Here is a 23,799-nt window from a genome sequence, read left to right as displayed (position 1 = left end):
ATGTCTCCCCAAATGTATGAGTTCCATCTACCCCTATCCCCAGAGGAATTGTTGAAAAATGGAGGGGTGAATCAGTATGTTGTTCAAGAAGTACTGTCCATCAAACATCTTCCAACACATCTCAGAGGTAAGACTCCATAGTTGTCACCATTGTTATAGAGCAACCCCGATACAAAACGGGGTGCCTGACTGTGGGTCCTTACCCGCGCGCTTAAAAGGACTTATCAATGCTTTACTGCAGGCACACGTGAAAGGTTAATAAAAGGTTTATTTACAAGGGAAGGGGAAATGTACAGCTCTGGGAGAAAAGTGGGAGACAAAGTTTTAAATGAGTCCCACCCGATCCCCGGATCAGGAATCCCAAAATGGCGCTCTCAGAGTTGGCCGCCAGCCAGGAGCGGTGAAGCCAGGAGGCGAGCGATCGCGAGCCAGAGAGAGAGCAAGGCCCACGTGTTTGGTTTTTATATCCAACCTGGCTGCCAACTCCACCCTCAGGTCCCAGCCACCCTCCCCTTGGTGGTGATGGGATTTGTCTTTCCCAATGTCCTGATGGCTTTAGTCTGGAGTGGGGGTGGAGTCCACAAAGCCTGTATGAGATTATCTCAGGACATCCTTTCCCCCTAACACCATGACTAACACTTCAAAATGGTTGTCCCACATGTTGAGCTGAGACTATAATAGTCAAGGGAAAGCAGCATGGAGGCTAATTAAGAGAATTAATGAAGTAATGCGAGGTAGTTGGGGGTGACAGGAGATGATCGGAAGAGATTAGAATCTGAATATAGTTTGAAAGTAGAGCCAACAGGATATTGATGCATTGTAAATGGTTTGTTGGGTTAGCAAAAGAAGCATCTAGGGTGATTATAAGGCTTTAACTTGACTAGAAGAATGGAGCTATCATTTACTGAGATGAGGTAGAATATGAGAAGAGAGGTTTAGACTGTTGATTATATGATGGTTATGGGGGTTTTATATTCAGTATGTAGAGGACATTTAAAGCATTGAGATTTCAGTGAAGCTAGATGGAGAAGAAAAGCAGTTTGAAGATGTAAGACCTGAGGCAGTCCAGCATTTGGAGACTTGGGAAGATGAAAAAGAACCAATGGAAGAAACTAAGAACTAATCATTGAGGCAGAAAGTGAATTAGGGAGCTAAATGGAAGCTAAATCATTTCAGATCAAGAGAACATTTCTAAAAGGAAAAGATCAACTGCAAATTAAGTACTGGACTTAGCAATGCAACATTTGCTGGTAACCTTGATGAAAGCTCTCAGGAATGATGGGGACAAAAATCTGACTGGAATGGGTTCATGAGGAAACAGGAGAAGACATATTAGAGAGGATAAGTTTGGGCTTCCCTGGTGGCACAAGGGTTAAGATACAACCTATGAAGGTGTTCACAGCCACTGTAGCACAAGTGTGATTCCCAGCCAAGAAGCTACCCACAAGAGCCACAGACCTCTCCTGACTCACCCGGTGGTCCCCTCAGCGGTGTATTTCAGTCAATCTGCCTGTTCTGTTCCCTACTCTGTCTCTGGTGAATCCTCTCACCCCCACCCCACCCCACCTCTGGCCTATACCCCAGTTCTTGTATGCATAAATAAATCTTTTTAAAAAATAAATAAATACATAAAATAGAGATGATAAGTTTAAGTTTAATAACCCTTTCTGGTTGTTTAAGGAGTAGGACAGAAATTGGATGATAGCTCGGGGCAAGGAGAGAATCAAGGGAGGATTTTTTTTTTAAAGATGGGCAGTATTACTTGTATGTATATGCTGAGTGGGAATGAGACAAAGGCAAAAGCTGATGATGCAGGGAGGGACAGGGTAATTGATGGAGCAATATCCTTTAGTGAATAAGAGAGTATATGATTGGTGCATGGGATAAGGAGGTGGTTTATTAGAGACGTACAGTTTATACACAGCAAAAAAGAAAGTTCAGGCACACCTTAGAGATAGTACAGGTTCTGTTCCAGACCATCCCATTTCAGGTGAGTAGAGCAGGTTTTTTTGTTTGTCTCTCAGTGCATACGAAAGTTATAAGTATAATTTTTAAATATAATTATACTGTGGTCTAGTGAGTATGCAATAGCATTATGTCCAAGAAAAACAATATATATACCTTAATGAAAAGTACTTTACATTGAAAATCTGTTGTCAGTGATCTTCACTGGATCATCTGGACAACTTGCTGCAACTTCTCCATCAGCACTTGCAGCTTCACCTTGCATTTTTATGTGATGGAGATGGCTTTTTTCCTTAAACCTCTGGAAGGGGCCTCTGGGAGCTTCAAACTTTTCTTCTGTAGCTTCCTCACCTCTGTCAGCTTTCATAGAATTGAAGAGAGTTAGGACCTTGCTCTGGGTTAGGATATGGCATAAGGAAATGTTGTGACTTGTTTAATATTCTATTCAGACTCAGACTTTTTCCATATCAGCAATAAGGGTGTTTTATTTCCTTATTTGTCTGTTCACTGGAGTAGCACTTTTAATTGCCTTCAAGAACTTTCCCTTTGCATTCACAACTTGATGCACAAGAAACCTAAACTGTCTTGGGCTTTAGACACACCTCCCTCACTAAGCTTAATCATTTCTAGCTTCTTCCTTTCACTTGAACACTTAGAGGCCGTTGTAGGGTTATTAATTGGCCTAATTTCAATATTGTTGTGATTGGGGACTAGGGGAGTCTCAGGACAGGGAGAAAGATGGGGTGGGCAGTGACCAACTACTGGAACATTCAGAACACAAACAACATTTATTAAGCTTGCAATCTTACATGGAGGTAGTTTATTGCACCCTGAAACGTTTGCTATATACCATTGGAGATCACCGACCACAGGTTAGCCTAACAGATACAGTGATGAGGAAAGAGTTTGAAATGTTGTAAGATTCACCTAAGTGTGACAGAGAGACTAAATGAGCACCTGCTGTTGGAAATGGTGCTTGCTTGATGCAGGACTGTCACAAACCTTCAGTTTGTTTTTTGAACACACTATCTGCGAGGTGCAATAAAAAGGAGATATGGCTGTCTGTAGAAATAAATGCAGGTAGTCTGAGTAAATACATAGCTTGGGGCAGTTCACAGTTCTCTTCTATCTAATTCTGTTTTCTTATTGAGCTAGCATGTAAATCCTTTAGCTAAGGGTAAGTTGAGGAAAAAGATCTTGATGTTGTGAGCAGAGGAAAGGTGTGAAATAATTGCCTAGAAGATAGAGACCTGGGAATTTGAATAGGCTCACCAGGAAATATGAAGGGACCACTTGAGGTTGGTGGCCAGAAGTTTAAAGTGAGAATAGTTGGCATGGTTTTGTGTTTTTTCTAAGCAATTTTTATTTGTATGATACATAAATGGAATAAATTTAGGTGGATTTAGTCCAGATTATGTAGCAGACTTAAATGTTAGTTAATGGAAAAAATTAGAAATATCATTAACATTTAACAAAAGGGTAATAGTTAATCAAGATACATTCAGTGGAATGTTAGGTGTTACTAAAAATTGTTTACAACAGTTTTATAATGTTTTTATTGTAGTATGCTTAAAAGCAGAACCGAGAAGTGAATATGTGATACAACCTTAACAACAGAAGTATGTATAGAAAAGACTGAAAAAATAGCCAAATGTTAATAGTATCTTTTTCCTTCCATTTTTCTATATTTTCCAGATTACAGAAGGAAGTTTGACAGAGTGGTAAATAGCTTACACATATTGGGTTATCTCGTGTCCTAGTAAACATTCAAGCCAAATAAAAATGTAAAGCAATTACACTCTAGATTAGATCCATGGACTGCTGCAGCTGAGGCAATGAGGGATATGGACTGAGGGAAGCATAGATGTATAAAAAATAGACTGTTGGAACTCTTTGAAAGAATAGTTGTTCAGTCCTAAAAACTAGATTTCTGGAAAGGGCCTCCCTGGTGGCTCAGGGGTTAAAGTTAGCGCTGTCAGACTATCGGCAGCCACTGCAGCAGCATGAGTTCAATCTCCATCCAGGAAGTTAACTCACATGGCGAGGCAGACCTCTCCTGTCTCAACTGCTGCTCCCCTCAGCAGTGTATTTCAATATATCCACCTGTTCTGCTACCCACTCTGTCTCTGGTGAATCTTCTCACCCCCACCCCCGCCTCTGGCTTACACCCCAGTTCTTGTATGCATAAAAAAAAATCTTACAAAAAAACAACTAGATTTCTGGAAATTGAGAAAGATTAGACACAATTTAAAGAGGATATGATAGCAGGATCACATAAAAGGCATTAAGCTTTTTTGTTCTGTTCCTTTTATTTATTTATTTATTTTTTGTTCTGTTCCTTTTAAAGAAGAGAGACGTGTGCATGTTGGCAGGATAAGAGAATCCCTGGGGAAGATAAAACCAAGAGTGAAGGAGGGGGGATAAACCTTTGGAACAGTGGGAAAGATTAGCTTTAGAAGAGAGTATTTTTCTGTTTGCAGGGGACAAAATGAGACTGAAGCAAAGAATGGGAAGATGTTAGCAGAATGATTTGTTAATAGGGAGGCAGGGTTACATGAGGGAACCGATGCTTTGGTCTCATTCTTTTTGGTAAAGTAGAAAGAGTCATCTATTAGAGGAAGCGAGGCAATGGATAAGAAAAAGCATAAAGAAAGAGGAGAATATGCTCTGCGTGTGGTGCTGTGGAGTCAGGAACAATAGAATCACTGGGTAAAATTTTCAGACCTGATTGCTATCATGAATCAGGTCAAGCCATCATTGATAATAGAGTAGATGTTTCTACCTTTGCTTTCCAGGCCAACTTGGTATTACAGAAAAAAATAATTTGGTAGAATTCTTTTCCTCCCCAGCCACAACAAGAGCTAAATATAACATTTAGTTAAAAAGTCATCTAATTCCCATTTTGCCCTGTCTCTTGCACATTTAAGACATAATTGGCTCTACTCCTATTCCCCTTTATATTAATATTTCTATCTAAAAGCAGTGCAATCAGGATGAAAAGAGCACTAGGTTTGAAAATTAAAAGGTGCTGGGTTTTCAAAATGTAATACAAGTACTAACAAATATATTATCGACGTTTATTCTACCAATAAAAGCAATTAATTAACTTGATTTTCTGCTATGAATAGAATATACCAAAAAGTTGTATCCCCTCTATTCATAAGTTTCTTTCATCTTTATAGCTTTTCAGGCTGCGTTCCGAGCTCAGGGCCCCCTGGCTATGCTGGAACATTTTGATACTATCTACAGCATTCTACAGTAAGTAAAGGACCTGACCTATATTTGAAAAAGAATTGATGACTCTTTGCCCTAACTTTGCAAGTTAGTCTTAAAATTCCAAATAGATTCACTGATAAATGGTTCTGGGTGCTGATATCTCTACCCCAACATGCCATCATAGTTATTCAGCTGAGCAATTTCATTTATTTTTAAGCATTAGAAACATTAGATTGTGTCTCTCTTTTTTTTGGAAATGCCAGGCTACCAGATGTTACAAGGAAAATCAGGGTGCTAACCGGTAGCATAAGGTGAAAGAATTCACAGGCAACAGTGTGGAGTAAGGGAAAGGCAGATTTATTGAAATACCCTGCAAGGGAGCAGGGGCAAGACAGGAGATGTCATCTGCACCTAAGCCTTAGATTGTTTAGATTCAACCTGATTTGTTAGAATGGGTTCTGCAGATTCCTGTCTCACCTCCTGCTCTTTCCTTCCCTCCTAGTCATTTTCGAAATATAGATCCTGACCTCAAGGAAGATACTCTGGAATTCCTGATAAAAGGTATTTAGGGGAGGGGGTAGAGGGGGTTGTTTATTTCTGTTTCCTACATTTTATCAGCCACATGATGATATCAAGGCTGTGGTGATTCAGTTGGTTTGGCTAAGCCCAGGAGCCTTTGATCTATTAAGGTCTGTAATCTTGGTGGGCAATACAGAGTTATGTGTGTTCGCTGTAAGGGCAGACCAACAAGAAATTCTTCCTACTTTTCAGCTACCTCTTTTTAATAGAGGTGATTCTTCCAGCTGCCAGTAAGAAATTATGGTAACTGGAGTGAAAGGAGGGACAGGGCATATGAGTATATGGTATTTGGGTCAAGGGTTCAAAGGACTTAGCCCATGTAATGGCCACTGAGAGATGAAACACAGATCTTTGGTAATCTGATGGCTGCAAATGCTGTGTGTTTTGAATTTGGGTTATATGAGGGAAGTAAATGAAACTGACGCCAGATTCTACCCCTCGCAGTGGTAACCCATCACTCTCAGGAACTTCCAGCTATCCTGGATGATGCAACCTTGAGCATATCAGATAGAAGTGCCCACCTAAATGCCCTCAAAATGAACTGCTATGCTTTGATACGCCTCCTGGAATCCTTTGAGACCATGACCAGCCAGACTGTGGACTTAGACCTTGGTGGGAAGGTAATTTGGAGTCCTCGCTCACAAAATGTGGGACCTGGGGGGATGGGGCGGAATAGGCCAGTGATCCCGAGGCCTCTTTCTGTCCTGTGAGGAAGTAGGAAAGCTGTGAGGAAGAATACCACAGGATCTTTTCCCCAGAAATGCAGCCATTTTGCAATTTGTAATACATCTACATTCCTGTCTTTGTCTCAACGCTGAGTAGTTGATACACTCAGACTAGCAGATATTGACCCTCTTTGTTTCCTTGTTTTTTCCTACATGTATACATGATCCTTTTTAGGGTAGGAAAGCGCGGTCCAAGGCAGCTCATGGCTTTGACTGGGAAGAAGAAAGACAACCAATTCTTCAGCTTTTAACACAGCTGCTCCAATTGGACATTCGTCACCTGTGGAACCACTCAATAATTGAAGAAGAATTTGTCAGGTGGGTAGTTGAGATTGCTACAGATAGTATTGTACTGGGTGGGCTCTGTTGCTAGAGATGCCTTTTAAATACTTCATTCCTGCTTCAGTTCTGTCTGTAGTGTATAGAGGTAGGCTCACAACATTGAGTTGTGGGAAGTAAACAGTGGAATACTAGAAATTGCTATCAATGTCTCATCTCCTATATCCTTTGTTCACGAAACAGTATTTACTGAGATTCTCCTAGGTGCATGTGGCTAGTATCATTGGAGGCATTGTAAACAATTGGAGCTTATATTAAAGAGTAGAAGAAAAACTTTAAGTAAAGTAGATAGTATGCTTTATGGTCTATTGTTTCGGAGAAAAATGAAGGAATAGGTAGTTTGATGGAAGAGGATTGTGATTTTATTCTTTTCACACAGACACAGTTTTAATGAGTAACTTTATGAGAAGACAGGAAGTGGTTGTGGTGAGGCAGTGAGACCAGGACCCCTGCACACCAACTGGACAGTTTACCATTACCACGTCTTCCGTGCTTTCTGCCAAGCACTGAGCCAGGTGACTCACTGTCCAGCTAGGCCAGTACAGGAACTTCCTGGCACATGGGGCAGCTTCTGTAGGGCAGGGGCCCCCCTCCACGAATGGCTGCTCCTCGGTGCTAGAAGTTCCGGGAGGGGGGGGTTCTGGCTAGAGGTGTCATTGCAGGGATTGGGTGTGGAACTCTGGGTGCTCTCTGGCCCTGGGGAGCATCAGGTAGGTGCATCCCTGGCCCCCCCACCTACCTCCAGGTCAGGCAGGAAGGGTATCTAGGAAAAGGCTTCATATCTGTCTGGCATCTGATAGTAAAGCCCTCAGAGGTCACGGTGTGCTCTGACCTCACCTGGACTCTTGGCCAGGGAAAGCAGGCAACAGCAGCAGCAAAGCAACTTGGTGTAGAAGGTGATAGAATGAAGAAAGCTAGGACACCCTAGCTTTGAGGACAACAGAGCTAGAATAAATGAGGCAGGTCCCTAGTAGAAATACAGCTGTTTTCATCTCACTCTTTTCCATTCTCAGTTTGGTTACTGGGTGCTGCTACCGCCTCCTGGAGAATCCCACTATTAGTCACCAGAAGAATCGCCCCACCCGGGAAGCCATAACACGCCTGCTTGGTGTCGCCTTGACTCGCTATAACCATATGCTCAGTACGTTGGCCCTCTACTTTGCCCCACCTTTTTCGTTTTGTGCTTAAATTCTCATGTTCAGTACTTCCACAGGTGCCACTGTGAAGATCATCCAGATGCTGCAGCACTATGAACACTTGGCACCTGTACTGGTAGCAGCTGTGAGTCTGTGGGCAACTGATTTTGGAATGAAGAGCATAGTGGGAGAGATTGTAAGGTAACTCTTCCTTGTCTAAATTTCTAATTGTTAATCTCAATGAAAAGTTAAGATTACAAATATATTCTCTGTGCAACACTAGGTCCCTTCAGATATTAGACACCAATTTCCTTTCTTACCGGGAACTGACAGTTGAATTATCTTGCTGTTTCTTCCCTGTATAGAGAGATTGGACAGAAGTGTCCCCAGGAGCTGAGTCGGGACACTTCAGGGGCAAAGGGTTTTGCAGCCTTCCTGACAGAACTAGCAGAACGAATCCCAGCTATCCTGATGTCCAGCATGTGCATTTTGTTAGATCACCTGGATGGAGAGGTAGGTGGTCCCCTGAGAACTTCAGAGTTTTCCAGGGGTTTTAAGTCTGTTATTGAAAGGCTGTATGTTAACAAGATGGTAGATCTCACATGAAGTCATGTTCACATTGTCTAGGCCTCTCACTGTAACCGTTCCTTCTTGTAGAAAAGCAGGTGAAGTTTATTGAGTAAAGAGCCCTTTATTAATCCTATTTCAGTATAGCAGTGTTTTCCAGGTCTGGCAGGGGAGATGACAGTACCACAGCTTACATCTAGTAAGAGTCACTCAGCTATGATTCTGAGGGCCATCCTTTCCTCAGGATACAGCATCTTCCTGCCATGTGGCTTGCCTTGTTTTCTCCAGTTAGTTTTCTCCAGTCAATTCCTGTCTCTCTTGCCCCTGAATGCTAATCTGGCTGCCCCCCAAACTGATGCTAGGTGGAGATCAAGGACAAAATAGTCACTCATTTATTTATTTTCCTTTTAACTTCTTGTGCAGAATTCCATTCTCTGACTCTTAGCCTGGCAAAAACCCTTAGCCCTGGTCTCCACTGGACCCTGTAATGGATTTGCTTGGTCCTCATGGACTGTTTTCTGCTTTTCTGTGTCTTGTTCTCTGTTGGTAAAGTGTGGGAGAAGGGGTTTTTTTGGTAAGGATCAAAAACTTTGAAGCCTCAAATAAAAGATAGTAATTAATGTTTTTCAGATGTGACTACATATTTAGCTACTACCATAGTTACCTGGGTGAACCTTACAGGGAAATTGTTTTGGCTCTTGTTTGTTTTGTCCCTACATTCTCTGAGCAAAGGCCCTCTGGGATTCAGCTTATTCCAGTGATCTTGCAGGCATTTGACCCAAAAAAGTCATAGTTAAGACAAGCAAGCTTAACCTTGACTAAAGGCCTTGCCCCTTCTGTATGCCTGGGTGGGCGCACGAGTTTAGAACTGAAGACTTAATACTGGAGCACAGAAATTCATGCCAATTTTCTTTTTTTTTAAATTTAATTTTTTTTCCTTAAAGATTTATTTATACATACAAGAACTGGGGTACAGGTCAGAGGTGTGGGGAGGCAGGGTAAGAGGATTCACCAGAGACAGAGTGGGGAACAGAATAGGAGGAATGACTGAAATACAATGCTGAGGGGAGCAGTGGACGAGGCAGGAGAGATCTGCTGTGCCACGTGAGTAGCTCCCTGACTGGGGATTGAACTCATGCTGCAGTGGCTGAACATAGCTTCATAGGTTGTGTCTCAACCCCTTGTGCCACCAGGGAGGCCCCATCTCATGCCAGTTTTCTTTCTTTCTCTCAGAATTACGTGATGCGCAATGCTGTGCTAGCAGCCATGGCAGAAATGGTACTGCAGGTTTTGAATGGGGATCAGCTGGAGGAAGCAGCCCGTGACACCAGAGATCAGTTTTTGGACACCTTACAAGCCCATGCCCATGATGTCAACTCCTTTGTGCGGAGCCGTGTTTTGCAGCTCTTCACCAGAATTGTCCAACAGAAGGTGAATAACCTTCTACCTGATGAAGAAATACATTATCCCTCTGTGTACAGGCTGGAGAAAAGTGTCAAAAATAGTATCCCAAGGAAGAGTAGAATTCTGGTTTTTACTACCAGTAGCAAAAGACTTCTAAGAACAAAGATGTCTGTATTGTCTTAACCGCTACAAAGGGTATTTCTTTAATTATATCCCATAAAAGTTTCTTTAGAATGAGTGGTTAGTTCATTTAGAATATACCTCAAGATCACCTTGATCAGAATGGCTATGTGAGATGTGAACTGATCCTTTTGTTCTACCCCACATAGGCTCTCCCCCTGACACGTTTCCAAGCAGTGATGGCTTTAGCAGTGGGACGTCTGGCAGACAAGTCGGTGCTAGTATGTAAAAATGCCATCCAGCTGCTGGCCAGTTTTCTTGCCAATAACCCTTTTTCCTGCAAGGTAAGTAGAAGAAGGAATTAAATGGAAACAGGGATGAAATTGTGTGACTCAGTAACCCCAATATTCATTTTACCTTGATAGCTTAGTGATACCGACCTTGCTGGACCACTGCAGAAGGAAACCCAGAAGTTACAAGAGATGAGGGCCCAGAGGCGAACTGCTTCTGCTTGTGAGTAGTTTATTGGGTAGGAGTCCCCACCCCAGACAGTCTATAGCGGACATTCCAATGAAAGAATCTAAGCGAGGGCCTCCCTGGTTGTGCAGGGGTTAAAGTCTCAGCACTATCAAGCTATCGCCAGGCACTGCGGCATGATTTCAATCCCCAGCCAGGGAGCTAACCCACATGGCGAGCAGACCTCGCCTGCCTCTCCCGCTGCTCCTCTCAGCAGTGTATTTCAGTAGATCCACCTGTTCTGCTCCCCACTCTGTCACTAGTGAATCCTCTCACCCCCTGCACATCTGGCCTGCACCCCAGTTCATGTATGCATAAATAAAGAAAATCTTAAAAAAAAAAAAAAAAAAAAAAAAAAAAGAACCTAAGCAAGATCTTCTCACTTAGCTGCAGTGCTGGACCCAGAGGAGGAGTGGGAAGCCATGCTGCCAGAGTTGAAGTTTACCCTGCAGCAGCTGGTAAAGTTTCCCCAGGAAGAAGAGGAGATTAATGAAGAAATTGCTGACAGAGAGACCGCTGAAGAGGTGAAAGGACGCATCCATCGATTGCTTGCCAGAGCTAGTTACAAGTATGTAAGAGCGATATCCTCCAGTGACATGTTTCGGTTCAGAGTTAACCTTTCAAAAATATTACTTCAAAACAAAATGCTCTTACGGTAGACTGCCATCAAATGATGGTGGGTGTTTTCATTGTAGTAATGATATGAACACCAGGTTTATGCCAAAGTTGTAGTCCACAATTAAGCATACAGATATTTAAAGAGGCTTGTAGCAAATCAATATAAACAGTATTATATTAAATATGACAAAAGTCCTCCTTTTGAAGAAGAAAACCTGTAAGTATAATTCAAGTTCCATAATCTAAAGTTGCTTAAACTTTATGGACCTGTCTCATTAATTGTAAAGTAAGAAATTGACTACATTATGTGATCTCCAATGGCTTTCTAATGCTAAAATCTGCCCCAGTAAATCAGACTTGCTTAATCCTACCTAATCTTTAAGCCTTTATTTAAAAAAGATTTCTCCATGGTTTTGTGAGTAGGACTTCAGAGTAGCTTGGTAACAAAAGTCCATGTAGCTGTCATTGGTTATTCTTAAACCTACCCCACAAATTACTTATTTTTTTTGCTTATTGGACTGTTTGGAAATGGCTGATCAAAAGTTGGCTAATTAGCTCTCCCTTGTATCTTTCTTTACTTTGCTAACGCATAAAGAGAAAGTATAGTTATAAAACTTATTTTTCCGTGTCAGCAATTGATACTGGGTTCAATTTTTGGTAACCGTAGTGTTTGCTTCCAATTACAAATTTAGGTTAGAACAAAACATTTTAAAATAATTTTGTTATCAGTTTAATAACAAACTTTTTTAAAAGCAGAGATCTACTTGGGCCTCCCTGGTGGCCTAGGGGTTAAGTCTCAGCACTATCACCACAACAGCCTAAGTTCAATCCCTGGCCAGGGAGCTAACCCACATGGCACAGCAAACCTCTCCTATCTCGCCTGCTGCTCCCCTCAGCAGTGTATTTCAGTAGATCTGCCTGTTCTGCTCTCTACTCTGTCTCTGGTGAATCCTCTCACCCCCACCCGCACCTCTGGCTTACACCTCAGATCTTCTATGCAAAAAAAAAAATAGAATCCAAGTCCATAAAGAAAAGGCAATGTTTGGGGGGGAGGGGGGCGGGGAGGAAAGCAGAGATCTACTTTTTAAAAATTAGACTATATATCCTCAGGGTATAAAACTTGAAATTACAAAAAGGTCGTGCCATGCAAGTCCCTTCCGTACCTACTTTCCATCCACTTGGTTTCCTTCCCAAAGAGAAGCAACTTTAGAACTATTTAGTGTCCTCCTAGAGATGACTTACAGATGTACCGTCCAACGTACATTATCCCTCCCTACCCCCTTTTTACACAAGTGATAGAATTCTCTATTCACTGATCTGCCATTTTGCTTTTTTCACTTTATTATTTATCTCACTGAGTTTTTAATATTTACACATAAATAGCTGCTTTGTTGTTTTTTACTGCTACATGGAATCCCTTTTTATAGATGTACCATTAATCAACCAATTATTAAAAGTTTGTTTCCAAACTTTAACTTAGCAAAACTCTTAAATAGATGTTTGGAGTAGGTTTTGATTTTTAAATTTATAAAACCTTACGAACTTTTTTTTTTTAAAGATTTATTTATTTTTATACAAGAATTGGGGTACAGGCCAGAGATATGGGGGGTGAGAGGATTCACCAGAGACAGAGCAGGGAACAGAACAGGCAGATGGACCAAAGTACACTGCTGAGGGGAGCAGCGGGCAAGACAGGAGAGGTCTGTCCCGCCATGTGGGTTTCTCCCTGGCCGGCTAGGAATCGAACTCATGCTGCAGTAGCTGCGGGTTGCTTCATAGGTTGTGTCTTAACCCCTGCGCCACGAGGGAGGCCCAAAACCTTATGAACTTTTGAAGCCAATAATAAAGCCTTAAGTTGCTTTAGAACTAGGCAGTGGTTTGAGCTCCACTCCTTAGATGGTGCTTTGCAAGTGTTTGAACATGAAAAGTGTTTCTTTCCTTTGGGCAGCAGATCTGTATTCTTGAGATCGTGAGGTAAGTTCCCTTACAAAAGGCTGCATTGACACTCGGGGTGGTGAATTGATAACAGGTTGATGTTCTTTCAGGCAGGCCATCATTCTCACTCGACGGGCCATAGGCCACTTTCAGGAGTCTGAACCCTTCAGTCACATGGACCCAGAGGAATCAGAAGAGACCAGATTCCTGAATCTTCTAGGAACTATCTTCAAAGGTAATCCCTTTACCTTCTTCAGTCAACAAAAAAAAACCTTTCTACTAGTATTTATGGGCCATTTACTTATGCCAGACACAGGCCTACCTCTCAAATCCTGGTGCTGAAAGAGACCAGTGAGGAGTTGACAGTGTTTTTGCTGTAGAATGAAAGCCAGCCCATGGCCTATGATTGATAGTCACGATTGATAGGTATTTTCAAACCATGGAGGACTTGAGGAATCATTTCAGAAATGAACCAAGATAGTTTTTACTTTCCTGTTGTGGAAAGAAATATCCCCACATACCTTTGAACAAAAACCATCCTGTAATTCTCTTTGAATCCCTAGGCCCAGCAACTTCCACTCAAGAGAAGGATCCCCAGAGGTCTACAGAAAACATGGACCCAGAACAGACTAACTGTAAAGACAAGCCCACTGTGTCTGAGCCCGTGAAATCCAGGGAAAATGATGAACTGGTAAAGCAGGAGATGCTGGTGCAATATCTTCAGGATGCCTATAGTTTCTCTCTGCAAATCACACAGGCCATTGGCATCATTAGCAAGATGATGTATGAAAACACAACTACAGGTATGCAGAGTGCCTTTCTGTAAGGACTGGGTCTGAGCTTGGAAAAACTAGTCCATATTTTATTGATCTCAACTGCATCTTTATTTTTTTTATAAAGATTTATTTATTTATGCATACAAGAACTGGGGTGCAGGCCAGAGGTGTGGGGGTGAGAGGATTCACCAGAGACAGAGTGGGGAGCAGAACCAGCAGGTATACTAAAATACACTGCTGAGGGGAGCGGCAAGCGAGGCAGGAAAGGTCTGATGCACCGTGTGGGTTAGCTCCCTGGCTGAGGATCAAACTCATGCTGCAGTGGCTGGCAATAGCTGATAGCACTATGTCTTTAACCCCTGTGCCACCAGGGAGGCCCTCAACTGCACCTTTAAAAGGCAGGGATTCTTTATTTGTTTGCATTCCATAGCCCCATTAAGTTTATATATTTTAAGGCCTCTAATATTTTATAGGAGGAGTTGACATTTTCAGAGAAAATGAGAAAAAGCTTCATTTGCATGTTGTTACTTTAAGAAAGCTGCTATCTTTAAGTATTGCGGGAGTTTTGCCAAGCAGGTGACATTGTGTCCGTCCCCTCAGTGGTACAGGAGGTGATTGAATTCTTTGTGACGGTGTCCCAATTTGGGCTACCCCAAGCCCTGGTAGGGGTACGCCGCATGCTGCCTCTCATCTGGTCTAAGGAGCCTGGTGTCCGAGAAGCTGTGCTTAATGCCTACCGCCAACTTTACCTCAACCCCAGAGGGGACTCTGCCAGGTATGGAGCACTTTTACCTGAGCTTCTCACAAGATGTTTCTAATTCCATGAGGAGTTGGGTGGGGAATGGGGGGTCTTTCTAGAGGAGCTCTGAATCCATAAGCAGTATAGGTCTGTAATGAGACTCAGGGTGGAGCTGAATTGCCAGTGAAGTCTGTCCTCCGTAGTTATTTGACACTGTGATGGGAGAGCCAGGTTCAACTTCGTCTTTTTTTTTTTTTTTTTTTTTTTATGCATATAAGAACTGAGGTGTAGGCCAAAGGTGCAGGGAGTGAGAGGATTCACCAGAGACAGAGTAGGGACCAGAACAGGCAGATCTACTGAATTACACTGCTGAGGGGAGCAGCGGGCGAGACAGGAGAAGCCTGCTGCTCTATGTGGGTTAGCTCCCTGGCCAGGGATCGAACTTAGGCAGCAGTGGCTGGACATAGCTTGATAGTGCTGAGACTTCAACCCCTGTACCACCAGGGAGGCCCAACTTCCAGTTTTTTAATGATCGCTGATCTTTGCTATTCCCACAGAGCCAAAGCCCAGACTTTGATTCATAATCTCTCTTTGCTGCTTGTGAATGCCTCAGTTGGGACCATTCAATGTCTTGAGGAAATTGTAAGTATCCTCAATTCTGCTTTATTCATTCAGCAAGTAATAGTGAGTGATTACTTTGTGTTCAGCAGTTTACCTCACCCCACAAAGAAGTATTTGTTTTTTGGGCTTTCAAGTTCCCAGCTTTAAAGGAACAGTCTAGTTGGTAGCCAAAAACACAAAACATTTACAAAACAATTCAGCAGATATTAAAGTGCCGGAATAAGTGACATAGGTATTGATTGTTATATCAATGGTAATAAAATAATAGTAACACTGCTTTAGACTTTAGTCATATTAACTTAAATTGATGCCCACAAAAATCTCATGAGGTAATATTATATATATCTTACAATATATATACATCTTACAATGAGAAACCTGAGGCAGAGAAGTTTAAGGAATGTAACTAGTTACATCTAGTTAGTGACAAAGTTGGAGGTGCAAACTTAGATTACATGAGCTCCAGAAAACATCCTCTTGACTTCTGTGCTATCCAGACCAGTAGAGTGTGAGAAAGAGCAGTGTGTGTGGGACAGTCAAGAACAGCCTCCTAAGGGTGGGAGGATTTGTTAGGTCTTGATGTGTAGGAATCAGAATTAGAGGGGAGAGGAAGCATTTCAGTGGAAAGTCAAGAAAGATCACAGGGCCTCCCTGGTGGTGTAAGGGTTAAGACACAATCTGTGAAGCTGTCTGCAGCCTCTGTAGCACAAGTTCAATCCCTCAGCCAGCCAGGGAGCAACCCACATGGCACAGCAGACCTCTCCTAACTCACCCGCTGCTTCCCTCAGCAGTCTATTTCAGTCAATCTGCCTGTTCTGTTCCCCACTCTGTCTTTGGTTAATCCTCTCAATCCCCACACCTCTGGCCTGTACTCCAGCTCTTATATGCATAAATAAATAAATCTTTTAAAAAAAAAAAAGAAAGAGAAAGAATAGCCTGTGTGGTAGAATGAGGAAAAATGTGTTCATATCAGAATTGTTACCTGGAAAAAATAATACAGCTGTAATTGTAGATTGCAACTAAATTGTGATGGTCTGTGAATGCCTTTCAAAAGCCCAGAACTCTAAGCTTGTTAGCCAGAGACCTTAGCATTTTAGTGAGACAAATCTCCCTTGAACATTTGGATTGTGGGACAAGTAGTGAAGCTGGTGCTGACCCCCAGCTGCCACTCAGGAGCACCACTGCCACCACATTGTCTTCCGCCTGGGGAAAAGAGCGAGCCTGGTAGTGGCGACTGGCCAGCGATCTGAGAGGCCAGGGGCTAGTCAGGACCTGCCACCACAGGCAAAGGACAGCTAATTGTAAATGACGAGCAGAGGCATGGCAGGGAGCAGTAGGTGCGTGGGAGACTGATCCAGCAGTAACATACAGAGTGGCTGGAGAGGAAGCTAGGAACAGGTGTTCCCAAAGGTGGCTGTTGGTGTGCAGAGTGGAGGCTAGACTTCAGGGGAGGGAGGAAAAACTAAAGAATTGCATTTAATGGAAGACAAATATTAAAGGAAGAATAGGTAGGACCAACTGATCATTAAAATATTAGGTGACTGAAGTTGTAAACAAATGTAACTAAGAGTGTTGGTACCATTTGCAAAATGAGAAGGTAGGGGTGAAGGCTTCCATTTTAGACATGTTAAGATTGTGGTAAGAGCAGGAAAACAGTTAGAAACCTCTGAAATGTAGTTAAAACTATAGACCCACATGGACACAGTATCAATTTTGATGTTATGTTAATAAGTGTAGTTTTGAAGCATGAGAGTAGAAAGGTAGCAGAAAAGAAGACAGAAGTAGCTCCTCAAACCTACTTTTTTAGCTTGCTGCTTCCATTTACATCCCTAAGTATTGCTTTTGCCCATTTCAGGTTCTCAGCATTCTCTGTAGAGAAGTGGCCCGAGGAACAAGGGAATTGTTATATTTTGGCTAAGCACCTTCTCTTTTCAGCTCTGTGAGTTTGTGCAGAAGGATGAGTTGAAACCAGCAGTGACCCAACTGCTGTGGGAGCGGGCGACTGAGAAGGTCCCCTGCTCTCCTCTGGAGCGCTGTTCCTCTGTCATGCTCCTTGGGATGATGGCGCGGTAAGGCTCAGGTCCACGTGGGCAGTGGGAGGGAAAGGAAGCTTCCCTTTCCTTTGCTAACAAGTCATTGAATTCTGCATCTCCTAAAAAAATTTAGTGAAATTGCTGCCATCTTCCTGCCCCTAGCAGAAATTGTGGGATTCAATAGAACAAGGGTTCCAAGGGCCAACCTGTCTCAGATTAGTGTCTCTCTGTAATGCTGCCAGCCTCTTGAGTTCCAGCATTTCGTGCTGACATCTAGCCCTCTCACCCTCTGACATTGTCCCCCACATCACCCTATCCAGACTACCTTAACTCTAAGGCTTCCTTCCCTAGAGGAAAACCAGAAATTGTGGGAAGCAACTTAGACACATTGGTGAGCATAGGGCTGAATGAGAAGTCTCCACAGGACTATAGGCTGGCCCAACAGGTGTGCCATGCCATCGCCAACATCTCTGACAGGAGAAAGGTAGGTGGAGTGGTTATATCCCAACTGCGGAGAGTGGAGGCCCTCTTAATCCTGCCTCAGCACATACCCACATTTGCCTTTCCTGTTCGCCTCAGCCTTCTCTAGGCAAACGTCATCCTCCTTTCCGGCTGCCTCAGGAACACAGATTGTTTGAACGACTGCAGGAGATGGTCATAAAAGGTGAGTTATTGTGAAGGACCTTGGGCAGAATTGAGTCCTTTTTCTGTGGTGAACAACCTTTCCCTTCTCTACAGGCTTTGTCCATCCAGACCCCCTCTGGATCCCATTCAAAGAGGTGGCAGTGACCCTCATTTACCAACTGGCGGAGGGTCCTGAGATGATTTGTGCTCAGATACTGCAGGGCTGTGCAAAGCAGGTGCTGGAGAAGCTGGGGGAGAAGAGCACCAACCAGGAGGACCCAAGTACGTGCCCAAGAAGACTGATGGGTCCATTGGGTAGTCCAGCTTCTGCTACTTCCCTGCCAGGCCAGAAGCCACTGCCACCCCCAGTTCCTATAGTAAACCCTGACCCCCTCCTCCTGCACAATCTCATTTTTGTCACTCACACTGAGCCAGTCACCATCCCAGCCCCCCATCCTAGTGAGTTTCTGCAGCACATGAGCATGGAGACAAGCACCCACCATGGGGTACAGTTGTGTGTGTCTTAATTGTTTTTCTCCCTGTCATCCCCATCCTCCCCCCGCCAACCCCATTCAGAAGAGACCCCCAGGCTCCCCACTCTCCTGTTGATGAACCTGCTATCCCTGGCTGGGGATGTGGCTCTGCAGCAACTGGTACATTTGGAACAGGCAGTGAGTGGAGAGCTCTGCCGACGCCGAGTTCTCCGGGAAGAACAGGAGCATAAGATTAAAGACCCAAAGGAGAAGGTAAATGGCGTGCCTGGACATTTCCCAGATTTGTTTCATGCCTATTCACACTTCCTTCTGGGGATCTCTGCTTCTTGACTATTCAGTGAGGTGGTAAACATCCTGCCCCCTTGCTGCTGATACTCTGGAAAAAATTAGTGAGAACATGGAACAGTCTGACCATCATCAGCTAGCAAGGACAGTTTTAGGTAAATAGAGAGAGCGTTGAGTTAAGAAAAGTCAGCATAAAGTATAGTCTGTATGCTGAGGGGAGTGCTTGTCAGAACATGCAAGCACTGGCCACTCCTTTCCCATTAGCCTTGGTGCCTGGGACTGGCACCTGATAGGGAGGGGCCTTGAGTTCTCTCCACTAGAGGCAGCGATGTCCTGCAGACAAGACAGAGCCTTGCAGCAGTGGGATGAGGTCTGACCTCCTCTACCTTGGCATGATCTGTGTTTATACAGGAAATTAGATGCTTCTGTTTGGATGAGTTAAGAAGAAATGTAGGAATATGTTTTGACAACAATTTGTTTAAAAACAAATATAGGGGACCTTATTCTTGTTCAATTCAGGAGTCCTTCCTCAGACACAAATGACAATTTTATGAATGGTTTTTCGGGAGTGACCTTTCACATACAACAAAGTATAGACTGGCATTAAAACTAGCTTCTCTGACCACCCATGACCCCCTGCTTCTTTCCCATTAGAATACAAGCTCTGAGACCACCATGGAGGAGGAGATGGGCTTGGTGGGGGCTACTGCAGATGACACAGAGGCAGAGCTAATCCGTGGCATCTGTGAGATGGAACTGTTAGACGGTAAGAAAAACCGCTGAGTGACCCCCCCCAGTTGAAGTAACCTGTCCCAAACCTAGAGTTGTTCTTCCAATAGGCAAACAGATACTGGCTGCCTTTGTTCCACTTGTGCTAAAAGTCTGCAACAACCCTGGCCTCTATAGCAACCCAGAGCTCTCTGCAGCGGCTTCACTTGCCCTTGGCAAATTCTGTATGATCAGGTAAGCCCTGGATTTCGTACTGCCTCTTGGGAAGGAATGGGTAGCAAGATTTCCCTGATGTTCCTCTCCTTGCCTCTAGTGCTACTTTCTGTGACTCCCAGCTGCGCCTTCTATTCACCATGCTAGAAAAGTCCTCACTCCCCATTGTTCGATCTAACCTCATGATTGCTACTGGGGATCTGGCCATCCGCTTCCCCAACCTGGTGGACCCCTGGACACCTCATCTCTATGCTCGGTAAGAGACACCCCACAGGCTGTAGCAGCTCCTGCTTGCTCTGGGAGGCTGTGACTTAGGCTGCTAAGTCAGCAGGAGAAACAGTAGAGCTGTAGCCCCTGGTTTTCAGCATTGCCTGTCCATCTACTTGATACTTGACCTGTGCAGCCCAGGCTAGTGTGGCCCCACAGGCACTGACACCTCCGTCTAAAGCCTTGGCTACAAGCCTGAACTCGTATTCCCAATCCCAGCTTTGAACTCTAGACAGCTTTCTAACTGCTTCTGGAATGATACATTAAGAAGTAGATTTCTGCTAAGGTAAGGGCCTTACCTTTTAGTGTCAGTGTAGCCTGGCCTTGGTCCCAGTGACTTGAGGTTTTATTCCTAGCCTCCGAGACCCAGCTCAGCAAGTGCGGAAAACAGCAGGGCTGGTGATGACCCATCTGATCCTGAAGGACATGGTGAAGGTGAAGGGGCAAGTGAGCGAAATGGCGGTGCTACTCATTGACCCCGCCCCTCAGATTGCTGCTTTGGCCAAGAACTTCTTCAATGAGCTTTCCCACAAGGTGAGAGGCTAAAAGGCCATTTTAGGCTTGTTGCTGAGGGAACATATCGGTCACCTATCTCTTTAATATGACTCTCTCTTACAGGGCAATGCAATCTACAATCTCCTTCCAGATATCATCAGCCGCCTGTCAGACCCTGAGGGAGGGGTGGAGGAAGAGCCTTTCCACACCATCATGAAGTACAGTTCCCGGGCCTTGAGGCACAGTTATCATGTAGCGCAGTCTTAGGAGTCAGACAAACCTGTATTTGAATTCTCGTTCTGCTAATTTTTTGCTGTCTGGTCTCCAGCAGTAACTTGTGGCCTACCTGTCCTATTTTTCCTCTATAAAGTGAGGCTGGTGTTACCCTTAGTTCTTAAGAAAATTCAAGAAGATAAAGTTACTAATGTGGTGGTAGGCACATGATAGTACTCGCTGAACAGCTGTTTTTGTTACGAATTTCTATTCAGCATGAAAATTCCTTGGGCATGGGATAGGCCCTTCTCTGAGGCAGGGGACAGGGCACGAGGAAGAGTGAGGTGGCATGGGCTGCACAGAGAAAACTTCTAAGGCAAGAGGGTGACAGAAGGTTGGTGCTTCCGGGAAGGTACAGGATTATTCTTAGAGGACAGTATGGAGTTGCCCTGGGAGATGGCACAACTGCATCTTCCCCTGCAGGCAGCTCCTCTCCTACATCACCAAAGACAAGCAGACCGAGAGTCTGGTGGAAAAGCTGTGTCAGCGCTTCCGCACCGCCCGGTACGCTGCCCCCTTAGGTTCTTTGTGCTTGGAGGGGCCTGCTAGGGAAAGGGCCCCAGGGGTGTCCCAGGGGTATGGAAAACTGAAGAAGGATGATCCACTTCTTCCTGGATCTCTCAGCTCCTCACCAAGCCTTTCTCATCGGCAGGACCGAGCGGCAGTATCGGGACCTGGCCTACTGTGTGTCACAGCTGCCCCTCACAGAGCGAGGCCTCCGCAGGATGCTGGACAATTTTGACTGCTTTGGAGACAAACTGTCAGACGAGTCCATCTTCAGTGCCTTTTTGTCAGTTGTGGGCAAGCTGCGGCGTGGGGCCAAACCCGAGGGCAAGGTGAGCTGCACAGCAGCTGCCAGCAGGAGTGAGCGCCTGGCAGAACACAGACTTCACCAGTTCTGTGCGCCCCACCTTGCTGCCATGCCCCAGCCTGAGGGCAGCCAAGTAACAAAAGGAGCCCAAGACTAAATCTTTCTGTCTCCATTTCCTATTTCTTTCTCCCCTTCTTAAAACAGATTTTATATTTTAGAGCAGTTTTAGGTTCAAAACAAAATTGGGTAGAAAGTCGAGAGCGTTCCCTCTTTTGCCCCATCCCCACACATGCACATCCTCCCCCACTGTAAACACACCCTTCCAGAGTGGCACACTTGTTTGTCACAATCAATGAACCTAGCCTGACACATCATTGTCACCCAAAGGCCATAGTTTACATTAGGGTTCACTCTCGGTGTTGTGCATTCAGAGCTTTTAGACAAATAATGACCTGTGTCCACCATTGCAGTGTCAGTCAGAATAGTTTCACCACCCTGAAAATCTGTGTCCACACACACCCGCCTACCCCCTTTACCTCTGGCAACTATTAGTCTTCTCAATGTCTCTGGTTTTGCCTTTTCCAAAACGTTGTGTAGTTGGCATCACAAAGTCTGCACCTTGGGTGCGTTGCAACTTGGTGCTCTGTGCATTTCAGTTTCACCGTTATTTTTCATGGCCTTGTTTCTTTTTAATCACAGAAATAACTGCACTTACAGGCCTGCTCTTAATCTTTTTTCCCTATAGGCTACAATAGATGAATTTGAACAGAAGCTTCGGGCCTGTCACACCCGAGGATTGGATGCAGTAGAGGAACTTGAGACTGCCCAAGGCGACAGCCAGCGGGCCCTGTCAGCCAAGAGGCCACCCGCTGGTATGTGAGGCAGCCTCACAGAATGGCAGGGAGACCCAACTGGGCACTGCTCTGGGATGGAGGTTACTTTTGTTTTGGACTCATGGCTCCCTGCCTGCCCTTTCTAGTGTCCAGGCAACAGCGTCTGGCTTCTGCAGCCTCAGACAGTGACTTCGTCACACCGGAGCCTCGGCGCACTACCCGTCGGCATCCAAACACCCAGCAGCCAGTTTCAAAAAAGAAACCCAGAGTGGTCTTCTCAAGCGATGAGTCCAGCGAGGAAGGTAGGGCGTGCCCTCCTGACTGCACAGGGAGCAGCTTGGCATGGGCGAGGCTGGTTTTGATGGGGTGCTCGCCACCCGCCGCTGTGGTCCTCTTCCTCGCTGTGCACTTTCTGCGGTGTGGTCCTGGACTGTCCCATTTGTTCTCTGACATCTGTTTTTCACCATCTTTGTGACTCAGCTTTTTTTTATTCCTCCAATTCTTTGAATAGAGCTTTCAGCAGAGATGACAGAAGATGAGACACCCAAGAAAACCACCCCCATCCGCCGAGCATCTACTCGCAGACTCAAGTCCTAGGAGGTGGTCTTGCCTGTTCCCATCCCTGCTGTGCAGGGTACCTTGTGGGGTCTCCTTGACTTTATTCCCCTTGTGAAATTCCCCTGCCTCCTGGTTTTTTAATACATAAATAATCTTTGTAATGTAAGGCATTTCTCTTAAACTGGCCTAACTTAACGGAGTTGAGCTGCCTTTACCAAAATGTTTGCCAAGCCTTGATTTTTATTTAAATACTTTTAGACATTTTTCCTAAGCTTGTCTTTGGTTTATCTTTCACGTGAGCCCAGATTCAGGCAGCAGATGAATGGTTACCAGCACTCAGAGAAGATGAGGCATGAGTCGAGATCTGATAGGCTGCGCGCTCCCTTGGTGCCCCGTCTTCCTCTTCCCAGCCTCCCCCATCTCCCTGCACCAGCATCACGCCCCTGGGGAGAAGAAATCAGCCTAGACTCTGCTCAACTCCTCCAGGAGACATTTGGCAGTATCTAGACTTTTTTTATTGTCACAATGTAGGGGGGGTGGGTTACCAGCATCCAGTGGGTCAAGGCCAGGGCTGTTGCTAAATACCTTACAATGCACAGGGCAGCCCCCACAACAAAGAATGATTTGGCCCAAAATGTCAATCAATAGTGCCAGGGTTGAGAAACCCTGCTCGAGATCGGGGGCGGGCTCTCTGTGTCCTACCTCACCCCCGCTCACACTCCTGATCCATCTGCAAAGACTGGTACCTGACCTGGCCAGGCTGGGGGAAGGCAGGTCACAAACCCCTCCAGCTCTTGACAGTGCCTACCAGGGAGTCATGTCTTACAAAGCTGGCAGGAAGTTGAGCCCCTAAGATGCAGGTGCTGGCAGTGTGCCACCCAAAGCCTGCCCACCTCCAACTCCCCAAGTTGTCTCTGCTGAGTCACCT

General features: G+C 44.7%; 1 protein-coding gene across 2 annotated transcripts; it reads left to right on the top strand.

Moving 5' to 3' along the window:
* On the top strand, window positions 1-22,926 carry NCAPD2 (non-SMC condensin I complex subunit D2; the record flags this gene model as incomplete). Of its 2 annotated transcripts, none has more annotated exons than XM_084255660.1 (31): window positions 1-127; window positions 5,148-5,223; window positions 5,684-5,742; window positions 6,205-6,380; window positions 6,661-6,803; window positions 7,838-7,965; window positions 8,038-8,161; window positions 8,326-8,473; window positions 9,761-9,958; window positions 10,261-10,395; window positions 10,477-10,564; window positions 10,955-11,135; window positions 13,231-13,355; window positions 13,684-13,923; window positions 14,497-14,671; window positions 15,193-15,277; window positions 17,192-17,325; window positions 17,641-17,773; window positions 17,869-17,953; window positions 18,028-18,195; window positions 18,490-18,659; window positions 19,347-19,458; window positions 19,532-19,655; window positions 19,735-19,890; window positions 20,258-20,435; window positions 20,520-20,614; window positions 21,093-21,173; window positions 21,322-21,505; window positions 22,226-22,352; window positions 22,460-22,615; window positions 22,825-22,926. In XM_084255660.1, 31 exons carry the CDS (start codon window positions 1-3, stop codon window positions 22,908-22,910), a joined length of 4,197 nt encoding a protein of 1,398 aa, XP_084111786.1. In that variant the 3' UTR covers window positions 22,911-22,926. The 2 variants fall into 2 exon arrangements, with proteins under 2 accessions (XP_084111786.1, XP_084111787.1); XM_084255661.1 differs by having other exon boundaries at window positions 10,955-11,139; window positions 13,235-13,355.
* Between the last annotated feature and the right edge of the window lie 873 nt (window positions 22,927-23,799).

Source organism: Talpa europaea (assembly GCF_964194135.1).
Source record: "Talpa europaea genome assembly, chromosome: 15".
In the NCBI taxonomy this organism is placed as follows: Eukaryota; Metazoa; Chordata; class Mammalia; order Eulipotyphla; family Talpidae; genus Talpa; species Talpa europaea.
This window is presented reverse-complemented; position numbering and strand designations above follow the sequence as displayed.